The sequence below is a fragment of the Medicago sativa genome, chromosome 1 (assembly GCF_051527215.1).
Source record: "Medicago sativa cultivar Bolivia chromosome 1, Bolivia_mono, whole genome shotgun sequence".
Lineage (NCBI taxonomy): Eukaryota > Viridiplantae > Streptophyta > Magnoliopsida > Fabales > Fabaceae > Medicago > Medicago sativa.
Genome location: NC_140749.1, coordinates 78,188,184 through 78,213,303, shown reverse-complemented (window position 1 = coordinate 78,213,303; position 25,120 = coordinate 78,188,184). Strand labels below are relative to the sequence as shown.

The following is a 25,120-nucleotide window of genomic DNA, read 5'->3' as shown; positions in this document are numbered from 1 at the left end:
GGCCGATTCATCAAAATTAGGGAAAAATCTTGATGTTTAAATAGAGTTTACAAATATAATTATAAGTCATTTGCAATCGAGTTCTCATGTTGAGTGTAAAATTTGAATTCACAACCTTGCGTTATATGATTCAAATCTTTACCAACAAGATCAATATATAACAAGATCTTTCTTAAAAAAAGAATATATATTTGCTTGCAATTTGTAGAAAATGAATGAGAAAAAAATAAACTAAAAATTCATATGAATTTACTATTCTTAAGTTTTTACTGCCTATTATTTGGAGTCATATGGTTGCGTGTTGTATTTCAGAAGTTGAATACCAGACGATCATCTCAAAGATAGACGGTCAATAGATTGACTCAATATTAGACAAGTGGTACTTTCAACTACTAGGGTCTAGTTACCGTAATAGAGGCAGCATTGTGAAACATATTAAATGTGTCGGAGCATGGTTATTAGAGGTAACTCATGTAATTTTATATATCTTCTAGTGATATCTTTCACTTTGCTTCTCTTATATTATGGTTGTTTAAAAGGAAATCATATAGTTTGACAATTTGATTCTTTCTTTTGTTGAACATGGTCAAATGATGATTTCCTCCATTAACTCAGAGGTCAAATAACCTTAAAGAAAATATTCATTTGTTGGTGCTTTCTAGATCGTTGATCACCGTACAAACCCTAGTATTTCTAGGTATGTACGACCCTATCCTTACACAATGCTAGGTTGGATAGTTGTGTGTACAACTATGTGGATCTTTGTGTGATATTTCGTGACTTTTCTATAATAAGACAAATAATTTTATCTTACCATCATTCCAAAAAAAAAAAAAAAACAATTTGAATTTGTCATGAATCTTTGTATGCACGTTCAAAACACATTAGCAAAAACAAACATTAACATCATAGGTCAATGAATTTTAACAAACTTCTCTATGTTATTATTAGTTAAAAATGTTGAAATGATATAAATCATAATCAACCAATTGACGACTTTTAATTTAATCTTCTAATTCTTCTCCTCTGATTTGATTTATTTCTCTAAGAGATATTAATCACCCATAATTAACACCATATGTCAATGAATTTTAACAAACTTCTCTATGTTATTATTAGTTAAAAATGTTGAAATGATATAAATCATAATCAACCAATTTGACGACTTTTAATTTAATCTTCTAATTCTTCTCCTCTGATTTGATTTATTTCTCTAAGAGATATTAATCACCCATAATTTTCATCAAAAAATTGTGGAAGAGACACCCAGAAGTTTTTCAGATAATAAAAAGTCAACTTCTAGCCCATCAGACGGAGATGGATATTCTTTGTTAAATAATAATAATAATAATAATAATAATAATAATAATAATAATAATAATAATAATAATAATAATAATTTAAGTGACTAGAAATGTTTTAGACACATATGGACACATTGTTAAAAACGCATATTTTACCACTGTAAATTTTTTTACGGATTTACCGTTGCAATTTTGTTAAATTATGTTTTGTCAAATTTCAAAATAAATTAAATGAGTATTACAATTCAAAATGTGATTAATTACTTACGCTCAAACATAAGTATTTTCTTTTTTTTTTGAAATAATTTCAAACCAATAATATTTTCAAAAATTGAATAGGCTTAATGGTGCAGCCTTGAAAATTAATGTTTGAACTAAGATTGTAGGACTTTACCCCAAAGGGAGTCCTTCCAGAAATTCTCGAAGGCTTGAGTTGCCCCAAGCCTAAGAGGGGGTTTGGAAATAGTTTTCAACCAGCAATAGACGCGCCTCGGTTAAAACCTAATTAACTGCATCATTGCCCCAAGCGCAAAGATAAAACATAAGTATTGTTATTTTTTTCAAAGGTTAGAAAATGAGTATGAGTATCGTAACATTGCGTAACCCATTAATCATCTCGATCGTTGTTCTGGACCGGCTAGAATGCACAATCCCATAAAGTCATGTAGACTTAAATCCTATGAATGAAGTACAATGTCATGAGGGAGCATGCTAATTCCGGTGTGGATCACCTTCATGGAACACACCCTCACCCTTCCTGCATTGTACATGTGGCCTCCAACGACTCCCTGATGAGGCGCTGCATTTCACATAAGCCATTGGTGCCGCTCTCGCCTATACAAGGGTGACTCGGTGTCATCATCAAGATACATTCATTTACACACACTTAGACATATTTAACCTCATTTCTCTTACCGACTTGAGTGTTGAAGTGTTAACGTTAAAGACTCCACCACTAGACTGAAACACTGCAAGAGATCGTTGCCTCACTGATCAATTACAATTTTAAATAGTCTTAATCATATTTTTTTAATATATATTTAAACATAAATTATGGTTATAATACACATGAAAATTAAGTATATTTCGACACAATTTGGATAGTTAACTAACTAGATCGCGCATACGTTTGTTTTCCTTTATCTTGTTTCTCTCCCTCCCTCTACCCTCGCAACCACCCACCCACCCACCCAGGTAAGCTTCAATTTCGCCTCTACTTCAACTTTTTTTATTTTAATGAGGTTCTTGTTTTATTATCTATATTAATTCCCAAATTCGCTTATTTGAATTTGATATACTTTAATTTCTGATTTTGTTGATTTTCATTGATTCATTCTGTTTTTTGATAAGTAAGAAAATTATGTATGCGTGTTGCTACAATCACAGAGAGAAAGAATGAGAACTATTTGTTGCTATTCCGACACTGACACGCAGACACCGTAAAATTTTAGAAAATGAGAGTGATAATACACATATGTTGGTGTCGAAGACTGACACATGTCGGACACCAGACACACTTTTAATCTCAATTGTTGAGTGCTGGCTATATGGTGATACTTTATTTAAAATTATTCACCACCAAGAAAATCTGCAATTTTGGTTTTCACTATTTTTGAGTTATCCACCACTGTCATTCGGGTTTATAATCACTTATGTATCCGTGGGCCGTGACAATGACGGCAATTCAGTCGACCCGTCTTAGATGATTTCTTTTTTTGTGTCTTTCCAAGGATGCAATTTTTTCTTGAAGCTTCATTATATTTCTTGCACTTGACTGATGTGTTTTCAGGTGGTTAGGTTTCTGGACTTGAATGAGCATGCTTAGCAGAGCTAAGGGTATGATTCAACGTTTGTAGCGAGAATGCAAAATAATTCTGTTAGAAATCATCTTGTAGGCCAGCCAGGCTTGTTTTCTGGTGCGAACAAGACATTAAATACAGAGACGCATTTGCCGAGAGATAAATATGGATCATATGTATATGGCTTGCCCACTATTGCATATAATGAAGGCAAGTATTGACCTCTGTGTTAGCTAAAGCATGTTATATTAAATACTGCAATGTGTCTAATCTTTCAGACTTTGTGGCAATGAATATTTTTACCATTTTAATTATTTTCAGCCATGTTTTACTTAACTTTTTGATGCTTGAAAGATCTGTTCATGTGTAGCCGATGTATAGTAAATATTGGATGTAATAGACTTTGGATGAATGAATTGTATATGCTCAATGTTATGTAATGGCTGCAAAAATATTACGTACTTATCAGCTTGTCCTGTGATAATTTTTTTGGCTAAAATTCTCATGTGATATGTATTTACCAGATATTCTTTGATGAAGGTATGCTCTATGATCCGTGTGCGCTTTTCGCCAGAAAATTATATTTAGATCAAAATTTATTTAAAATGTGCAGAAACACTGGAAGTTTCCTTAAATGGTAACACCTCATCACTAAAATATAGGGAAGTTGTGCATGTCATTTGATGGTACTGCATCATGATTATGAGCAGTTATTATATTCTAATAGCTTAATGGCTTAAAAGTGACATCATAAAGTCATGTAATGAGGGCATAGCTTTGAATTTAGACATTGGTATGCACTTGCTATTGATATTCATGATTCAAAAATGTTTTTCAATTGTTATTTAGAAGTGCCTTAAGGTTTTTATCTTGGCTCGGCACGTTATATTGTTAGAAATGTTGTACTATAACTGCTGTGGATTATGACATTGGCAGGATATTCTTCACCATCTACTTCTACATAATATTTGGTATTTTCCACGTGATAATTTCTCAGTTTCATTGACGGTCTATGTGTTTCTGATTCGTCTCAGTTTTTGTTTTTATGTTTCAATGTGGCATAGTTATAGCAATTTAATATGGCATAGTTTTAGCAGTTTATGTTTGGAAAATAGATGCCTTACATTTTACCTTACAAATTCTATTATGCAGCTCAAGGGAATAACGGGATACAACGCTACATTCCAGATGAATCAATTAAAGTCAGTCGGCAGAACCAAGCCAACCAAGAAATGGATGAAGCTTGTGAGGAAGATATGGAAATAGGATATGACGAAAGTCCACCAACGCCAACTTACGAGGGTCTTGAACAGAGATTTATTGACGAGATCATGAAACTAGTTAAGGACCGAAGTGATAAAGAGGATGCAGAATTTGCAAGGCACAATGAGGTCAGTAACTGATGGAATTAGTATGTACTAATATTTTGCAATACAGAAAAATAATCCATACAACAAAGAAACTAGGCCTTTTCTCGGTACAGAGAATAATCTGTATAAAATTTAAATTTAAAGTGTCAGATATAAAAAATTCATGTCTCTTCAACAGATTACTTAAGCTTTTGGATGAGGGTCTTGTTTGGATAAACAACTTAATTAAGCACTTATTATATAAGTGTCGCGCTTATTATATAAGTGCTTCTGGAAGTTAGCTGAAAGCAAATTGTGCACATGTCATAAGATGTTTCCATAAGTTCTCCCAAACAGTCTCACAAGTTCTTATGTAAGTAGATTGGTTCAAATAAGTCAATCCAATCAGGCCCTAGTTGGTTCATGACATGGTATCAGAGCCTTTTTTAACGAAGTGGTCTAGAATTTGATCTTTGTTACTTCCAACTTAAGCTTTTAGATCACTTTGTTCATGCCATGATTATCTAATCATTTCAAACGTAATATATATATATATATATTGTTGTTTCCAGAGAATAGTTGAGATAAACACGGACTTCCAGGAAAAGTTATCTTCCCTAAGAGCTCTTCAAGAAACTCGGAGAGAAGAGTTTCTTCGTAAGGAAGCACAGGCAAGATTGAACCAGGATCAGCATGGTAAAAGGAACCGCTACCCCGACATAAAGGTGGAAGATGCTAATGGCTATTTATGTCCTTCAACTACGTTCATTGCTAGAGAAGTAACTAGCAGTAGTAGGTTTCATGGTGTTACTGAGTATAATAAATATGTTGGAGATCCAAAAGAGTGTTTAACAACAACTTCAAATGGGATGCAAACAACTCAGAGAAATGAGAAAAGGGTTCCATTGCCCCCTGGTCGTGTTTACAAGAACAGTTCTGTAAATAACTAGATTTAAATAATATAATGATTGAAATAGCATGAAGTTGTTCCTTATACATTAACTCGGGTATGTCATCAATTGCCCAATCATAAGACCATGAAAATTCTGATAAGTTGTATGAAGTATAAAAATCTCGTGAGTCACTTTTCGAGTCAGAAATTCAGCTCAAATTTAAGATGATTGTTACATATAAGAACTAAAATTACAATAAATATTTGCTTCTTTTTGTTGTCCACGGTATCTCAGTTAAAATTGGCAATAATGAAAAAGTAAGATGTATCTGTCACAACTAAATTTGGGTGTTGATTTTGCCCACCATGATAGCTGGGAATTTTAAAGCATGTTTGATTCGCATTTTGATTGGCAATATCATGTCTCAATGCTAATAGGACGATGAATTTCAATTGTTCCAAATACATTTGGTTTCAATTCAAAATTGGTTTTGATGCTTAAATTGATTTAGATGGTGAAAACAAGATGCTTCCTTTTGAACTCAAACCCTGTTTAACTATTGTAAAATTAATTCTAGGGTATGCAGACGTGGGAACAAAGATATCTTAAGCGACAAAATGTAAGATGTATTATTGAGTATCAACAGCAACAACAAGAAACTATTACACTCAAAAGGCTGTACGTTCAAACCACCACATTGTGGAAGAGGATTTTGTATTCTGGTTTTCACAAATACCTAATCATATTCTTAATGGAGGCCGGGGGAAATTAATGAAAGTGTAAAAAGATAAGGAGATAAAATGGTGCTAAGAAGTTTAACCAAAACTTTAATATTTGCATACAAAAAAAAATTATATTATAGTGCCGGATCATCATCATAATTCGCTCAATGGGATTGTTCATTATACAATATATAATGCAGAAATTCATCAATCTGTAAACAAAAATTCATTATACAATATATAATGCAGAAAATATTCAGCAGATCGCTCATTGGAACTGTAAATGTTACAACCAGCTAAGCTTATAACTTCATCCCTAATTCTGGTAATGTTACAACTTACAAGTGAGGAGAATACAACGATCTTAGAGTACTATCTATCATCATAAATCGTGAACTGTATGACCTAGAATCACTACAAGTACAGCACATATGTTCTATCATATCATACAATAACAAAATTGGGAACATTTATGCCTCAGCTTATCGAAGGTGAAAGATGACCAACAAGTTTCGATATGCTGATTAGCAATAGCTTCGCTTGTCCACATCGCCAAATGAGCAACACTATAAGGCATTTGCTTTTCAGAACTTATTTTTTTGTTGCGCTACTGAAGTGCGGCCTGAAGCAGGTGATAGAAAGCAACCATTTTCATAAACAATGGTCTTTTACTTCTTACGGTTTCTATGTTTGACTTTAATAATTTTTCGACCAGACTTATCACCACCACCTGAGCCTAACGAGAAACTCCCTCCTCCTCCTGCATTAAATTCCAGACTGCCAGAAGCCTGAAATGGAGAAGGGTTCTGTGGAGGAATGTTCTGTTGACTAGCAAACTGGAAAGGACTGGTTCCTGAAGGAGTGGAAACCTGTGAAGCAATGTTCTGTTGACTTGCAAACTGGAAAGGACTGGTTCCTGAATGAGTGGATGCTTCAAATACAAAATTTGATTGAACCGGGGCAGGCTGTTGACCAAACATAGGACTCGCAGGCGGAGTCGCTTGAACACTGTCCTCAGCCATACTGTCCACCATACTCATCTGATCATTATTAACTGGAGCTGAACCAAAAGCAAAGACAGGGTTAGGGCTTCCAAAAGCAGGCTGTGTGGAGGTGGAGGCTACAGCTGAAGTGAATGAAAACTGAGGAGCTGAGGCACTGGTCGTGGAGGCAAACATGGGTGAACTGGTGGAAGCAACAGTAGTACTGGACGTTCCAAACCCGGACAAAGGTGATGAACTAAATGAGGAACCAAATAGAGAATTGCTGGGTTGACAACTAGAAGCCCCAAATAAACTAGAGCCTGTGCCACTACTAGAGTTGACTGCCGAAGAGGAAGCAGATGTGCCGAGTCCAAATGTTGTACCGGAATTGAAAACGTTAGTGGCAGAACTTGAAGGAAACATTGAACTCCCAGAAGAAAAAGATGTATTTGTGGCAGAACTTAAAGAAGGAAACAAAGAACTCCCAGAAGAAATATCTGTCTTACCAGTCGACCCAAACAATGGGGATGATGCAGATGATTGAACTGACTGGGTCTGAGTAGAAGTTGTAAATACACCGGCAGAAGGAGAAGCTTGGGAACCAAACAGAGAACCACTGGCAGCACCGAAAGAACTCTGAGACTGGCTAGCTCCAGCTGTCATTGATGAAGAGCTGAACCCAAAAATGGCACTCACTGTGCTTCCAACTGCAGCAGAAGAACTGCCAAATGCAGTGCTGCTAAAACTACCGATTCCTGCATCTTGCCTGTTCCCAGTTTCCAGTGGTTTTGAGCCAGAAGATGATACAGATAAACCTGCTGATGTGACAGGAAAGGAACCGAATTTGAAAAGGGAAGTTGTTGAAGACGAAGTTGCCACCACTGGGGTGGAGGAAGAGGAACAGTTATTACTTGATGCAGCAAGCGCAGGAGTTGACATGATAATTCCAGTGGAAGCAGAAGTGGCATTAATGCAACCACTTGCAGAAAGGGACGAGCTACTGTTGCTAAAGTTATTTGATACAAGAAGAGATGGAACGGAAGAAGAGAATGAAGGGCCTGAAGCAAGGGACCCATTATTTTGATTTGAACTGTTGCTAAAGTTATTTGATATGAGAGATGGAAAGGAAGAAGAAAATGAAGGGCCTGAACCAAGAGACCCATTATTTTGATTTGAACTATGGCCAAATTTGAATATACTATTTGATGGTGTCAACAATGATGTTGATGCTGCAGATGAAACAGCTAGTTCCGATGCCCTAACAGAAAATCCGGTATTTTTATCAGTCCCAGCATCACCACTATCAGATTCACAAACTTTTTGCATAGAACCAGTTGAACCAGCAACAGTAGTAAAGCTGCAGACAAAGCAAAAATTCAGTACACGAATAATTGCAACACTTGATAATTGTTATAATTATTTAAATCTAAATAGATCTGTTCAAGTTTGATCGTATGGCACATGTGAATCATATGGTCAAATTGCATATACGTTGTTAATATCAAACATCTACACTATCAAAAGTTTGAGGTAATAAAACACACAGTAAGTTTGATGAATATATGCCCCAATAAAAGACTGAAGACGGTAAGTTTGATGAAAATATGCTCGAGCAAAAAACTGTAATCCTGAAAGTTCAAACCAAGTAAAGGTATATGTAGCTAAACATATGAAATGGAAATGTAAGAAAGTTTGAAAATGAAAGGAAAGCTATACCCCCAAAAGTAACAACAAAACTTTCCCCGCAACCATTTAAGGGAATTGGGTCTAAATATGTTCACTAAATGGAAAATCATCCTCGTAATAAGAGATGTTATTACTTCCCCAAACTAAATCAAAGTAAAAAACAAATGGCTGAACAGACACAAACCCAAAAAAAAAAAAAACAGTCTAGATGTGAAGAGAATTGTGTTCGGCGAGGTTTTTAATAGCTTACTAAAGAAACATAGACTAACCTGATTGAGCCTCCCGGCTGAGAGTCAAAAGAAGCACCAAATTTCGGAGTAGACTCACCACCAACTGATGATGAAGCAGTAAATGGGATTGGTGGAACCTTGAAAACATTTTGCTTGGTGTCAAAGTTTACTGATGGACCACCAGCCTCCTTTGAAGGATCAACCTTCTCCAAACCAAATACTGGAGCTGATTTGGCTAACTCCTTTGATGAAGCAACAGAAGTTGATAACTCTGCTGACGAGATATTCTTACTAGAAAAATTAAACAAAGAAGGATTAGCAGTTGACCCATTTGGTAATGCAGGCTTGTCAGAACCAAAAGTTGTTATTGTAGGTGCTGTAACTGCAACTGTAGCCACAGATGTCTTAACATTAGCTCCACCATCAGTTGTCTTAACATGAGCTTGAGCATCTATCGTAAACCCTGTGGATGGCAATACCACAGATGATGTTGAGGGACTTTCATGTGCAATGGCTTCAGAACCAGAAGAAACTTTGTCCGCAATAACAATGGAGCTTTTTGATTCTTTTTCCGCAGAAGAAAAAGAGACGGCTCTAAAAGCATTATCACCCAGGTCCAGAGAATTCTTTAATAGAGGAGACAAAAAGAAAAGAGAACAATCATGATCTGAGGTTGGGCCATACTATCAAGGAAAATAAAAGACATACAACCACCAAATAAATATCTAAAAAACTGAAAAAAGTCAATTGCTTCACTCATAATTATTTAGGAGTAAATGGAAGGAATCAAATGGCCATGGTTAGTAAATATCATTTATTCTCGCTACAATAATTTAAAACAACTTGCATGAAACTGCAAACGGAAGATTTATATAAAAAAATAAATAAATACTTCAATAGATATCGTACAAAATCTCATACCTCGTGTGCACTCATATGGAATGCTCGCTTCTTTTGTGTAGGGTTAGAAACCGATTTCATCATAAAAGAATTTTCACTAGACAAGACTTGATTGCTTGACTTTGTGGTCTCTGTAGTGGTTACAATAGGAACCGATTCATTGGAAGAAGCAACAAGTTTCAATGGACCGTTTTCACCCTTATCTCTATGTGAAATTGACTTCTGATTCTGAGCACTGGAAGTAAAATTTCCAAATGTGCCATCCAAATTATTTCCTTGTAAACTGTCCGGCAATTTTGACGCATCTACCATTTCCAAGCTTCGAAGAGCCTGTCCACGTAGCATTGAAGGTGATAACTTCATTGATGAACTATCACTCACAACTTGTAGCCTTGATTCAGATGATTTTTCTCTGGGAGAAGCTATTTTATCAAGTTGCTGCAAAATTTTTGTAGCCATCTCACTGGATTTTGAGGAGGAAGGGGGAAAGCTCGTACTGGACTTAGTTCCACTCACGTTTTCTTCGGACTTGTGCTTAACTTTATCTAGCAGAACAGGCTTATGCAAGGAAGATGAGGGTTGCTGAGCAGCTTCAATACCCAATCCGTTCCTATAGACAGATAGAGCACTGCCAGAAAGAGGTGAGCTGGAGCCTTTGGAATATAGAAGATTAGACTTTTGACGGACTCGGCGGATAGGACCAACAGATCCTATATTATTATCCATTGCTAAATTTCTACGCTTTATCCCCTGTGAAAATAAGGAGAAAACACCACAAAAGCTAATAAGATACCTGTATTATCTGAAAGACAGGACTTATAACTAAGAGTTATTTATACCCCTTGTGTAGATCCGGTAAACATGGCATGATCCATTGCAGACTGGGTTGAAGACGAAGGCTCGCCATGAACAGCAAGCCCGCCACCCTGTAGAATTAGAGAGCCATATCAGGAATTTGATCCAATACATGAACATTATGATACAAAATAATTCAGGAAAAGGACCTTGAGAGTAGAGGTTGGATAAATTCTGGTATACGGTGTACGAGCCATACTATAAATTGCAGATCTGCCACGAGGTCTTGGGGTCACAAAACCGTTTTCATGAATTGCAGTGTGCCCAGTAGTAGCCCTTGGCACAATCGACATAATAGGGGATTTATACGGAGATTTTTCACTTTTTAGAGGAGTTGTGTCTTCCCTACGAGCAGGATATCGCACGCCTAGCATTGATGAGGATACATTGGATTGCCTGCTCCCCATGTAAGCTTTTGCAAGCTCTACAGGTGAAGCAACATCCTCAATAGGAACCTATGGACATTACGAAGTAATCCATGTGAGATAGTTCAGAGTGGAGAAATCAGTAATTTCAAATCCACAAAATAGAATCAAACAAATAAATTAGGGTTTCAAATAATGAGAAAAGAAAAAGAATAAAGACTTTGAATTATGAATATTGGTTGATAAGATTGGTAGTAATAATTTGTTACAAAAAAGAATAAGCACTTAGCCCTTTACAAGACTCCAAGTCCCAATTACATAGGAAAATAAACCATGTTAATAACTAAGAAATATGGAAACTAATATAAAGAGATAATATAAGTTACACTAAGAAACTATCCTTGTAACTAAAATGTGTAATGGGATGTTTTTAACTTTTATTATTATAGCTCTTAGCAAAATACATATTCAAGCATAAAATATTAAGGCAAGTTCACATACACTGGAAGTAACAGGTTGAGTTAATGCAAGATGGTTTTCAGTCCCATTTTCTACGGTGGGTGTTTTGGGATATTCTTCCTTTTGTCCAGAAGGTAATATTGGTTCTGAGAGAACCATTTCTGACCTCTTCTCTTCTCCCCTAACAGCTGCATCTACAGTCCTTGACTGCATAAGTGCTGTCAAATGATCAATCTCAGACCTGTTGTATGGACCAAAAACATATACACAATCAACCAAAAACATCCCAAAAGGTACACCATAAATCAAAGACTAAGAATGGAATGAAATTGATATGGACATCAGGAAGAGGTGAAATCAAACTTGTAGCAGAATGAACTTCATGAACTTGCACACAAAGCACAAATTACAGAAAGCAACTATAAATATAAGAACGATTTCAAAAGATATGGACATCAGGAAGAGGTGAAATCAAACTTGTAGCAGAATGAACTTCATGAACTTGCACACAAAGCACAAATTACAGAAAGCAACTATAAATATAAGAACGATTTCAAAAACTAGGAGACTAAAATGGTAAACCAAAATCAGAATCATCGCAATAAAAACTTCAAAAACTACAGTAAATAATAGGAAGAAAATAAAAAGCTGCTCAAAATATAGTAATATATGGGAGAAAAATCATAATCAAGCCAGGAATGCTATTTGAACAACTGACAGAACCAACATTTTACTATAAAATTATCAAATTATTTGAATTAGAAGTTACAAGTCTTTTCTGAAAATAAAATTATCAAATGCTCAAGAGAATCATGTCGCTAAAAACCAAAAACAATTATTCCTAATCCACAGGATACAAAACATGCCTGGTGAAAGTCTTATGCTTCAACAGTTTCTCAAGTTCAGTCAATCCCCCTTGATCCGAGTCAGAACAATCAATTTGAACATTACTTTCACCAACTGCTCTTTGTTGATTGCCAGAAGATTCTTTTGCAACCTGTTTCTCGTATGGGAAATGAAAAAACAGTGAGATATCAATAATAACACGGTTTCACCAATCAATAGGTAACATTGCAGCTCCAATACTCAATATATAATATAGCAACCAATAGAAATAAAGATTGATTTCAAAAGCAGTGCAATCCCATCATGAAACATGCAATTAGACGAATAGAAACTAACAAAAGACATTTAAGGAAACTTTTACATCCACAATGTAGGTTACCCCACAACAACACCTACGGGGAAAAATAAAAGTAGAGAAGAATTAAGCTAAAAAAATGGCAATAGAAATAAAGAGCCAATATTAACAAGCATTCTACATGAACTTTTACAGAGCTCTAATCCATCAACAATCCAAATTAAGCCAATTCTGCAATCCAACATGAACAAGCTACTAGATCGTGGGCCTATAACCCACAGGTCGAATCTGACTCTCAATGCAATCTTAGAAATTGGGTTTGGGACTAACTCATCCTCACAAAGCTGGCTTGTAAGGTAAGGGATTCCCATCACTTATAAACATTATTCAATTCATATCACGATCCGATTTGGAACTCTTACCACACACCCTTCACGCTCAGGAGTACAAACCTAGAGCTTGACCCAAGTGGCCCAACGGATCTAGAATAGACTCTGATATTATCTTAAGTTTTGGGTGCAACTCTTGACTCAATTACACAAAATCGGCTTTTTAATGTGACAATTATCCAAGCCATATGCGTACTACTTAAGCCACATCTTCAGTCGATATGGGACTCAACAAGATGCATATTTTGACCCTTAAATTATCAATTCCAACCACAACTAAACATAAACACAGATAGGAATATAAAATGTAAAAACTATAAGTAAAAGCATAAATTTGGCATTTTATTTAGCCATACAGTGTAGTAAATTTTGCACAATATTAAGCTGTAAAGAAACTGAGGACTACTAGATATGATGAAATATAAAAATAATAATGACAATTTCTTATTATTAAATAAAATGCATGCACTTCACACCCCAAAAAATAATCTTTCAAGATATGCAAATGGTGTTATAACATATACAGAGCGTGCATACATACAGCTTCTTCTTGATGTTTGTCCTGTCTCATTTCTTGTTCCATCTCTACAGCTTCTTCTTGATGATTGTCCTGTCTCATTTCTTGTTCCAACCCTGCATCATAAAAACCCCATATCAATGAAGTGCATGATAATAAAGAAATTATGGAGTCGTGTGATTACTTTCATAGAAAAGAATGACAAAAAATGACATTTAAAGTGGTGAAAATTGGAAAACCATAGAAAAGTTACAGCCAATAAGTTACTTGCTGTAAACAAGGAAAAACATATAATAGTGAGAATAAAAAATAAGAGAAATGATATTTTACCACTTTTTGACAACTTTTGGACAACTTTCTCTCTCATACTCACATGATGTTGTTATCCTCTCTCTTCCTTTTTCTCTCTCCATTGTTTTTGACCAATAAGAAGTGAGAAAAACAAGGTTGTCAACAAAGTTGTCATCAAATGGATGTCAAAATATCATTACTCAAAAAATAAACATAGTATTTAACATGTTTATATCTACAGTAAACTATAGCCCTACATCCACAGAAAAGATACAGATGGCATTCACTCACTACATCAGTAAAGATTAGAAGAGTAGTCAAGTTACACTTGTGCCCTTGCCCCAGGACACCCAAATGCTTATTGTGACACACTCACAAAACACTGCAACCAGACAGCTCAGTTCCTCTGCTTCCACCACAAAACCCGTTGAAAAAATTCAACAACGAAACGTTTGAAGGTAAAAAAAATATTAAACTTTGACCCCACTTCCCTAATTTCATTTACATTTTGTCCTACTATCAGCTTAGAAAACAAAAAAATTGCATACCAAAAGTCTTGTTGCTGACAAAATTTTGAGGAAAACTATTATTTCAGTTTACAATATACTTTAGAACTTCCAGTCCAGGAGCATATAGAACATGACATTATTGAATGGGAGCTGATATCTATACCGTGCTATAGCAGCGAAGCAGAGCAGGTATCGCAATGCTATTATATTGCCCCTGTGAGTACCAGCTGAAATGCCAAAATATCCATCAAACTAAACCTAAGGCTTTTTGTTGAGACTCTAGGCACTTCTGCCTTAAAACACACCAGAACATCTACCTCATGAACATTTATGATCTTTTTAAGCTATTATAGGGATTTTAAGTCCTGTCTAAGACACCAAGACTTTTTATGAATATTATGTATTTGTCATGAATTTTGAGTAGTTTTAATAACTTTTTAATGTTTATTTGTATGTGTACAATATACATCTTACAAACTGCATAAAATATTTCAGAATAGCGATAATACCACCAAGAGTTTTCGATGCATCTACAATATAATACTACTTCCCTAAAGCAAGAAATTGAAAGACATCTAATATCGAAGAGTTAAACACCGGAAACAACTATTTGGACACAAATTTGAATTATGTTTGAAAGTGCCGTGATGATGATAACAATCAAACTACCACCTTAAGCATTCCCGAAACACTCATTAATAAACTTTTTAGCACTGACCCTTCTGATGGAAAACATGTTCAGTGCCCGACACCGACACATGCAATTACTTTCAATTAGTTCATTTTTTTAACTAATTTTTAAACAATTTACCGATCTCGATGTATCAGTGTCCGGTGTCATGCCTCATAGTTAATAAATAATTAATAAGCAGTAAATTTAAAATGGTAATGACTGTAGCGTAAAGTGAACAATTTCCTAATCATAAACCCTAACAGCAACAAAAAATACAATCTGTCTAATTCCTAATACAAAATTTCAATCTAGAATAGTATAATTAAAAAACACATTAACGAATTGTTAGAAGCAAAACATTCAATTGAATTCAAACAAAAGAGGGTAAAAAAAAGTGAAAACCTGAAGAATTAGGAGCAGGAGGGGGAGGAGGAAGACGCTTGCGGAGGAGAGAGGAGAAGAGAGAGTGAGCGCCATGAGTGATGAGTCTGTGAGCGGGATCAACAAGCTTCGAAATCCAACCGTTGTTGTTGCTGTTAGGGTTTCTGAGTGCTGCCGGAGGACGATCGTACGGCGTCGTTTGAGTTCTGCGGAAGGGACGTTTACGGAACTTGCCACCGGTTCCACCTTCGTATGGATTCTTCTCCTTCCCTTCCGTCGCCATCGCCGCTCGTTCAGAGAGAGAGAGAGAAATGCAAACGCAGGGCAAATTAGGGTTTTAATCGTAGAGAGAGAGAAAGAGAACGAATAATAAATAATACAGAGTATAGAGTAATAAAAATAATTAAATTAAATATATTGGGTATTGGTGTAGAAAAATTAAAAGTATTTCAAGAAAGAAAACTCACTACTATCTATTTGTCAAAAAAAGAAATCACTGTCTATTTTTTTTTTTTTCAAGAGAAATCACTATCTATTCCATCAAATAAAAAAAGATTGAAAACTCATTTTGATTCTTGTTTTCAAACAAAAATAATTTTGAATTAATCTCTCATGTGTAAATGGAAGGCAATGTAATTTATTACTCTTTCCATCCGGTCACATTTAAAAAAAAAACAATTTTTTTGTTAATTGAATAATTAATATAATATATATATATATAGAGAGAGAAATTCTTATATGAACTCTTACCTAAGAGATTATTCTTACACCTAACCAATTAAAATCAAATATCTCATTAAAATAATAAAAATAATTAATATCATAATTTTTTCTCATTATTTTTAATATTTCTCTTTCATTTTTCAACTTTCTTTAACCAACAAAAACCACCCACCACCATTTATGTTTCCATTTCCTTAATTAAAATCACATTTTTTTTTAAGTTAATAACATGTGTCATATTTTTATTGGTTGGGTGTAAGAATAATCTCTTAGGTAAGAGTTCATGCAAGAATATCTCTTAATACATACATACATATATATATATATATATATATATATATATATATATATATATATATATATCTGTGTGTGTGATATGTAAATGTGATTAGATACGTTAGTTATTCAATAAATTTAAAAAGTTATTTTTTATTTATATGTGTCCGAAAGAGTATGAAGCATTGAATACAACACATTGATATGACATTGGATACAACACTGACACGTCAACAATAGTGATTTAAGAAATGACACAATGAAAAGTAAGATAAATGTTAAAAACATTATATTATATTTCTAACACTCTCTAAATTGTTAGCACGGATGAGTTTCATTCAATAAAAGAGTTAATATTAGTGTTAAAAATTAAATAAGTCAGCAATATCTTAATAAGGGTGTTTTTGATCGATTAAAAAAATAATGTAAAATTATAAATGGGATATATTTAATATTAATATTAAAAAGTTAAATAAATCAACAATCTCTTAATAAGAGTGTGTTTGATCCGTTAAAAATAAGTACGAAAAAAAACAACACATCACAAGACTTTTGGTAAATAGTTTCAAGACTATATTGTTATTTTTAACAAGTTGTACTTGAAATAAAAATGTAATTTAATGAGACAAAATTTGGGTTTTTATCTTGATTTTGACTTCCACCGTGTGTTGCCCTACCTAGATTTACAATCAAATGCTCCCTCAGTCCCAAATTGTATGTCGCTTTAGGAAGAAAACAAATTGTCCCAAATTATATATATATTTTTTTGAAAGAGTCCCAAATTATATGTCGCTTTACAATATCAATGAAACATTAATGTTACTTTTTCTATTATCCCTAACTATTTATCACTCTTTCTTCTTTCAATTCTTTCATTTATCTTTCCTATATAATTTATTAAGGACAATTTTGTAAATCAAATACTAAGGTACAGCATTGTCATGTCTTGTACTTTATTTTCTAGCAATCGTTGGACATGCTCCAATAGCCCCCTTCACGCATCTTCTGGACGATGCCACAAAAGGACAAGTACGCGTAACTTATTCTGACAGAACTACTACACACAACTTCAATCGTGTCATCCTGATTCCTCAACACTTTCAAATGGCATGGCTGAGGTAATTTCAATCTAATCTCCAACCCCTCATGCCTGTGTACCTTGTCAATTCATTGTATTGTTTGTCTTAGAATAGCCTGCCCCGTGCATATTTTATTTTGGCGAGTTGGGTTTTCTTGTATGTACCAATGAAATCAGGCAATCAACAGGGTGGAGTTGACAATACTCATACAAAGATTTTACTAACATCATTATCCGCAATGGTGGCCGAATCCACAACTTTCCCCATAGACTTGATCAAAACCAGGCTCCAACTGTTACAAAATAAAGAGGAAGAGGAGATTACTTGTGATGCAAGTAAGCTCACAAATGAGGAAGAAGAAGTTACTTGAGGATCAAGTAACTTGAATATGCCAGCTGGACTTTCTGTTATGGCAGTTAGATGAGTAGCATTAGTATATGATTAGTGTATGATAACTACAATAGACTCTCATTAGTCTATAAATAAGTGTATACACTTTGTATCATTTGATTGATTCATTAATAAAGTTTTTCACTTTCATTTCATTTTCTCTCTCTCGAGTTTCTTGTTATGGTATCAGGAGCCTTCTCTTTGGGGAAGGTGGTTACGATTCAGTTACGCACCGTTTCCGCCATGGATGCGTGTTTCTGAAGCTTTTTCAAGTTTTTTTTTTTCCTTTTTCTTCTTTCTTCTCGTTGAAGATCCTTTCTTTTTTTCGTATCTCTTTTCTCATCTTTGTGTTGATTCCTGAATCGTTCAGATTTTGATTTCCTTTCAATCAATCATGGTTCGAAATCAAGATCCAACACAAGATTATTCTTCACCTTACTATGTTCATCCCAGTGATGGACCTCATTCAGTTGCAATCAAGCCTCAATTGAACACGTCCAATTATCAAGCTTGGGCGCGTGCTATGCGCAGAGGTCTTGGTGGCAAGAACAAGTATCAGTTTGTAGATGGAACAATTCCTCCTCCTACTGATAATGATTTGAATTTTTCTGCATGGGAACGTTGCAACAATCTTATCCACTCATGGATCATGAACTCTGTTTCTGATAGTATTGCACAGAGCATTGTGTATATTGATAACGTTTCTGACGTTTGGAATGAGTTGAAAGAACGTTTTAGCAAAGCTGATCGCATTCGTGTTTGGAAGCTCAAATCTGAGATCAACAATCTCAAACAAGGTACTGGTTCTGTTAATGACTATTACACTGAATTGAAATCTCTTTGGGAAGAGTATGATAGTCATAGACCTACACCTTCATGTGTTTGCCCTATGAGATGTGTGTGTGCTTCCATGCGAAATGTTAAAGAATTTAGGCATGAGGATCAAGTGATTCAGTTTTTGAGTGGCCTTAATGAAGTTTTTTCCATTGTTCGTACTCAAATTCTGCTTATGGATCCATTACCTCCTCTCAGCAAAGTTTACTCTTTAGTGGCTCAAGAAGAAAGTCATGAAGGTATTGATGCTATTGATGATAGTAAAGTCTTGGTTAATGCTGTTGAAACCAAGAAACCTTATGGTAGAGGCAAGGGATCCATTTCTCAGGGAGGGAAAAGTGGTAGACAATGTAGCTTTTGTGGTAAATCAGGTCACACTATTGAGACCTGTTACAGAAAGCATGGCTATCCTCCCAACTATGGTAATGGTAGATTCAACTCTAATGCAAATTCTGTGCAATCTGAAGATCCTGATGAAAGTTGTAAAGGATCTACTGAGACTGCTTCTGGTTCATTGCCTGCATTTACTAAAGAACAGTATGACAGCATTCTTGCCTTAATTCAATCCTCTAAGGTTGCATCTCCTCAGTCTTTGGTAAACCAGGTCAGCACTTCAGCTTCAATTGGTCATACACCAGTTGAAGCATCTACTTCAGGTAATGCTTATTGTTCCCTACCTGTTGCACATTGCCTGGCCTGTGTTAAATCTAACTCCTGGATATTAGATTCAGGAGCAAGTGATCATATTTGCTCTTCTTTGAATTGGTTTACTACATATTATAACATTGAGCCTACCAATGTTAAACTTCCTAATAATACTATTGTTGTCACTAATATAGCAGGCACCATCAGTCTCACACCTCATTTAGTTTTACATAGAGTTCTATATCTCAAAGATTTTTCTTTTAATTTGATTTCAGTGTCCAAACTATGTTCCAGTTCAAATTGCACTTTACATTTCTTTGACAAATATTGTGAATTGCAGGATATGACTTCTCAAAGGAAGATTGGTTTGGCTGATCTATGTGAAGGATTGTACAAACTAAACCTTGAAGCTAGCATGTCAAGAGTCATGTCTGTTTCAGTTGCTGATCCCAATATCATTCCTTCTTCAGCTCTTTGGCACTATAGGCTAGGGCATTTATCTCATTCTAGATTAGCTATTATGAATAAGCAGTTTCCTTTCCTGCAAACTGATCCCAACTTAGTGTGTGAAACTTGTCATTTTGCTAAGCAAAAGAAACTTCCCTTTTGTATCAGTACCAAAAGAGCAATCAATAAAATGGATATTTTGCATTTTGACATTTGGGGTCCTCTTTCTATTAAATCCATTCATGGTCATAGTTATTTTCTTACTGTTGTGGATGATTATAGTAGATTTGTATGGATCATTTTATTGAAATCAAAATCAGAAGTTCAATTACAAGTTCAAAACTTTATACTTTTTGCAGAAAATCAATTTGATTGCAAGGTTAAAACTGTCAGAAGTGACAATGGTCCTGAGTTTGATTTACAACAATTTTATGCTTCAAAAGGAATTTTACATCAAAAATCTTGTGTTGAAACTCCCCAACAAAATGGGAGGGTTGAGAGAAAACACCAGCACATATTGAATGTTGGAAGAGCGCTTCTTTTTCAATCAAAACTTCCTAAAAAATTTTGGTCTTATGCTCTTGTGCATGCCACTTACATCATAAATAGAGTTTCTTCATCCATTTTAAAGGATAAATCTCCTTATCAACTTCTTTTTGATCAAAACCCTGATTTTGATAGTTTTAAAGTTTTTGGTTCATTGTGTTTTGCTTCTACTCTTTGTTCTCACAGAACTAAGCTTGCTTCTAGAGCAAGAAAGAGTGTTTTTCTTGGATATAAGACTGGTGTCAAGGGTTTTGTTCTCTTTGACTTACAGTCTAAGCAACTTTTCATTTCCAGAAATGTCGTTTTTTATGAGTATGTTTTGCCTTATAAATCTGCTTCTGATCCTATTTCTGCTTCTGATGCTACTTCTGCTTCTGATCCTATTTCTGCTTCTGATCGTACTTCTGCTTCTGATCCTACTTCCGCTTCTGATCCTACTTCTGCTTCTGATCCTCCTTCTGCTTCTGATAATTTTCCTGCGTCTGTCCCACGTGTAGCGTATCATAATCAGGATTCTTTCTCTGATTCTCTTCTCATTCCTCCTATCAATCATAATGATTCTTCCTCTCCTATTATAAACCCTTCTATACCTAATTTACCTGATCCTATAGATGATGTTGAACCTGTTATTAGAAGGTCTGAAAGAGTCAAAAATGTCCCTGTTAAGCTTCAAGACTATGTTTGTAACTCTTTCACAGATCAACCATCTTCATCTTCTTCAGGTAGTTTATATCCTTTGTCCAATTTTACTTCTTCTCATTTTCTTTCTCCTTCACAATCACATTTTACTCTTTCTGTTACTTCCCACACTGAGCCCAAATCATTTGAAGAGGCTATGCAATCTGAGTACTGGGTTGAGGCAATGAATGCTGAGATCCTGGCTTTAGTAAAGAATGGTACATGGACATTAGTTGATTCTCCTCCCAAAGTCAAACCTATAGGGAACAAATGGGTGTTCAAAATCAAGTATCATTCTGATGGCACTATTGAAAGGTACAAAGCCAGATTGGTTGCTAAAGGGTATAGTCAAATTGAAGGTCTTGACTATTTTGAAACCTTTTCACCAGTAGCAAAGATCACCACTGTTAGAATGCTTCTTGCTTTGGCCTCCATCAATGATTGGTTCTTGCACCAGCTTGATGTGAACAATGCTTTTCTTCATGGTGACCTCCATGAAGATGTGTATATGCAGATCCCACAGGGTGTTCATACTTCCAAACCAAATCAAGTCTGCAAGTTAAATAAATCTCTTTATGGTTTGAAGCAGGCCAGCAGGTCCTGGTATGAAAAGTTAACCTTGTTTCTCACTCAGCAAGGATATACTCAAGCTTCTGCAGATCACACTCTTTTTGTGAATGATTCTAATGATTCATTCACTGCCCTGCTCATTTATGTTGATGATATCATCTTAACTGGAAATTCTTTGCCAGAAATCACTAGAGTCAAGCATTTACTTGATGCATCTTTCAAAATCAAGGATTTAGGTCAACTGAAATACTTTCTTGGTCTTGAGGTCGCTTATTCCAAAACTGGTATTTCTGTTTCTCAGAGGAAATATTGTTTAGACTTGCTCAATGACTCTGGTTTATTAGGTTCTAAACCTGTTTCCACACCTATGGATCCTTCTATCAAGCTGCACCATGATGGGGGGCAACCCTATGAAGATATCTACTCATATAGAAGGCTTGTAGGCAGATTAATATACTTGACAAACACAAGACCAGACATTTGTTTTGTGGTTCAACAACTTAGTCAATTTCTGTCTGCACCAACCAAAACTCATTACAATGCAGCATGTAGGGTGATTAGATACTTGAAGAATTCACCAGGCAAAGGTTTATTTTTTTTCTAAGTCATCACACATACAGCTTTTAGGCTTCACAGATGCAGACTGGGCAGGATGTGTTGACACAAGAAGATCCATAACAGGCTTATGCTTCTTCCTTGGTTCCTCTCTTATATCATGGCGCACCAAAAAGCAAAGCACAGTGTCTAGATCTTCAAGTGAAGCTGAATACAGAGCACTTTCAGCTGCAGCTTGTGAAATGCAGTGGCTGATTTACCTTCTCAAGGATTTAAGGATTCACAACACTAAGCTTCCTGTATTGTATTGTGATAACAGAAGTGCTTTACATATTGCAGCCAATCCAGTGTTTCATGAAAGAACTAAACATCTGGAGATAGATTGTCACTTTGTAAGAGAGAAGGTACAAAATGGAACTATGAAGCTTCTCCCAGTTTCAAGTGCTGAACAAGCAGCAGACTTCTTCACCAAACCACTGCATCCTAAGCCTTTCATTACTCTATTGTCCAAGCTTGGCATGGTAGATATATACCAAGCTCCAGCTTGTGGGAGGCTGTTACAAAATAAAGAGGAAGAGGAGATTACTTGTGATGCAAGTAAGCTCACAAATGAGGAAGAAGAAGTTACTTGAGGATCAAGTAACTTGAATATGCCAGCTGGACTTTCTGTTATGGCAGTTAGATGAGTAGCATTAGTATATGATTAGTGTATGATAACTACAATAGACTCTCATTAGTCTATAAATAAGTGTATACACTTTGTATCATTTGATTGATTCATTAATAAAGTTTTTCACTTTCATTTCATTTTCTCTCTCTCGAGTTTCTTGTTACCAACTCCATGGGGAGTCACTTTCATCAACTCGTCCAACCGGTGCATTTCGAATAGGCTTAGACATTATTCGTGAACAAGGTCCTCTTGGTCTTTATAAGGGCTTGTCTCCAGCAATTCTTAGACACCTATTCTACACACCTATTCGAATTGTTGGGTATGAGCACCTCAGGAGTGTTATTTATTTCTTCCGATAATGGGTCGCCCTCTATCATTGGCAAGGCTGTTGTTGGTGGAATCTCTGGCAGTATGGCTCAGGTGAGAATTACATGGTCTGAAATGTGTTGTGTAGTTAATATTTGTGCAGAATTCTTGTCAATTTAGTCATTTCTCATAGTAAGTAAATAATTCAGATTTGTAATTGAAATTTTTCTATATCTTTTTATTTGAAAATGCTGAGCATCAAGATTGTATATTTAAAGGATAAAAGTTCCAAGATTCAGGCTTGAGCCTGGACCAAAAAATAGTTAAGTTACTGTCTCTTCATTTGAATTCTGTTGTTAAGACTTCAGAGTTTCAAGAACATAATTTTATACCTTCCAACTTCGAAGAACACCGTCGGCCAGATTTTATGAACATAGTAAAAGAATATGTGGTGTTTGTACATCAATTATCTGTTTTATACAATTGATTGATTGATTCAGTATTAGGTAGGTATATCACGACTTTTGTGTTTTTCGACTGATGTTTATCTTAGTTACTAGTGGGGTTAGCCTAGTCGGCCACTCTGTTGTATACATAACGTCTGCCTTGTCTTGGTCCCTGGTCTAGGTGATTCAGCCTATGTGAGAGCTTTGCACATGTTTCTGGATTGCCTTTTGTTATAAAATTCTGATTCTGACACTCCCTTAAGCATAAGCTTTACTAAGTTTTAAATCTCACACCTGGTCTCATGCTGGAGAGGTGGAAATAAAATATTAGGATTATGGTTTCATCAGTTAGAAGCAAAAGTAGCCATGAGATGCTAATAGTTAAACAAGAGATCAAAGAAAAATGAAGAAATATCTGCTGACCATTGTGATAAAATCATAAAATGCAATTTTACAAGAATATAATTTCCAATGCACTGTAACTTTGGAGACGAATCCATGTTTTAACCGACTGATCACCTTTATATTTGTCCTTGGAAAATTACAGATTTATATTTTTTATTATTTACAATTAGTAGTACAGGTTATAGCAAGCCCGGCTGATCTTGTCAAGGTGAGGATGCAAGCTGATAGTCAAATGATGAGAAAAGGTCTCCAACCTCGGTATTCAGGGCCATTTGATGCTTTTAACAAAATCATTCAAGCTGAAGGATTTCAAGGACTGTGGAAGGGTGTTTTTCCTAATATCCAAAGAGCCTTCTTAGTGAACATGGGTGAATTAGCCTGTTATGATCACGCTAAACAATTTGTTATTAAAAGTAAGATTGCTGAGGATAACGTTTATGCCCACACATTAGCTTCCATCATGTCGGGTCTTGCGGCAACTTCTTTAAGTTGTCCAGCCGACGTTGTCAAGACTAGAATGATGAATCAGGCAGCTAAAAAGGAAGGGAATGTCCTATATAGAAGCTCTTATGATTGCTTGGTGAAGACAGTTAAAGTTGAAGGAATAAGAGCACTCTGGAAAGGATTCTTCCCCACATGGGCAAGGCTTGGTCCGTGGCAATTTGTGTTCTGGGTTTCCTACGAGAAGTTTAGAAAATTTGCTAGGCTCTCTTCTTTCTAGGATATTATTTTGATTTATGATGTTAAACATTCATTCAAGATAAAATTCACAATTCACAGCCTCGAGAGTGAGTGCACACACTGAAATTTCTTTCTGCTGCCTGTACTATTATTTGGAAGCCTGTCTGTGCAGTTACATTGTCAAGTGATGTTGTTCTTATTTATTTTGGAATAAATTTCACTCCTTTTTTCCCTTAAAGATAATTTAGCCACACTATTATTCCCTTTGTTATAGTTAATATACGCTGGTTGTTTACTACTGGAAACCTAGTTTGGAGAAAGAAGAAAGTTTCCTTTTGGAAAAATAACCTCCGGAAGATGTTATTCGTACAGTTTGTGATGCTGGGACTACAATACAAACAGTCCTCGGATTACTTAAAACTG

General features: G+C 35.3%; 3 protein-coding genes and 1 non-coding gene across 6 annotated transcripts; 2 read left to right on the top strand and 2 right to left on the bottom strand.

Annotated features, from left to right (window-relative positions):
* Window positions 1–1,690: 1,690 nt before the first annotated feature.
* Window positions 1,691–1,840, bottom strand: LOC146957748 (U4 spliceosomal RNA). Its single transcript, XR_015025092.1, has one exon. It is a non-coding gene; the product is annotated as a U4 spliceosomal RNA (small nuclear RNA).
* Window positions 1,841–2,350: 510 nt separating this feature from the next.
* On the top strand, window positions 2,351–5,552 carry LOC146957747 (uncharacterized). Its single transcript, XM_085738587.1, has 4 exons — window positions 2,351–2,498; window positions 3,094–3,313; window positions 4,256–4,494; window positions 5,025–5,552. Exons 2-4 carry the CDS (start codon window positions 3,166–3,168, stop codon window positions 5,400–5,402), a joined length of 765 nt encoding a protein of 254 aa, XP_085594713.1. The 5' UTR covers window positions 2,351–2,498; window positions 3,094–3,165; the 3' UTR covers window positions 5,403–5,552.
* A 728-nt stretch (window positions 5,553–6,280) lies between these two features.
* LOC146957746 (uncharacterized) lies at window positions 6,281–15,791 on the bottom strand. Of its 3 annotated transcripts, XM_085738779.1 has the most exons (10): window positions 15,468–15,791; window positions 13,617–13,708; window positions 12,412–12,542; window positions 11,588–11,786; window positions 10,871–11,176; window positions 10,706–10,792; window positions 9,888–10,616; window positions 9,006–9,592; window positions 7,557–8,407; window positions 6,281–7,391 (listed from the first exon to the last, which is right to left on the bottom strand). In XM_085738779.1, the coding sequence occupies exons 1-10, from the start codon at window positions 15,727–15,729 to the stop codon at window positions 6,736–6,738; spliced, it is 3,900 nt and encodes a 1,299-aa protein (XP_085594905.1). In that variant the 5' UTR covers window positions 15,730–15,791; the 3' UTR covers window positions 6,281–6,735. The 3 variants fall into 3 exon arrangements, with proteins under 3 accessions (XP_085594905.1, XP_085594890.1, XP_085594897.1); XM_085738764.1 differs by having other exon boundaries at window positions 6,281–8,407; XM_085738771.1 differs by having other exon boundaries at window positions 6,281–8,407; window positions 13,665–13,708.
* A 1,843-nt stretch (window positions 15,792–17,634) lies between these two features.
* Window positions 17,635–24,920, top strand: UCP3 (Mitochondrial substrate carrier family protein). Its single transcript, XM_085738750.1, is given in 4 exon segments — window positions 17,635–17,812; window positions 23,023–23,203; window positions 23,205–23,279; window positions 24,195–24,920. Coding segments are annotated over 4 exon segments (921 nt in total). The 5' UTR covers window positions 17,635–17,690; the 3' UTR covers window positions 24,738–24,920.
* The last annotated feature ends 200 nt before the right edge of the window (window positions 24,921–25,120 follow it).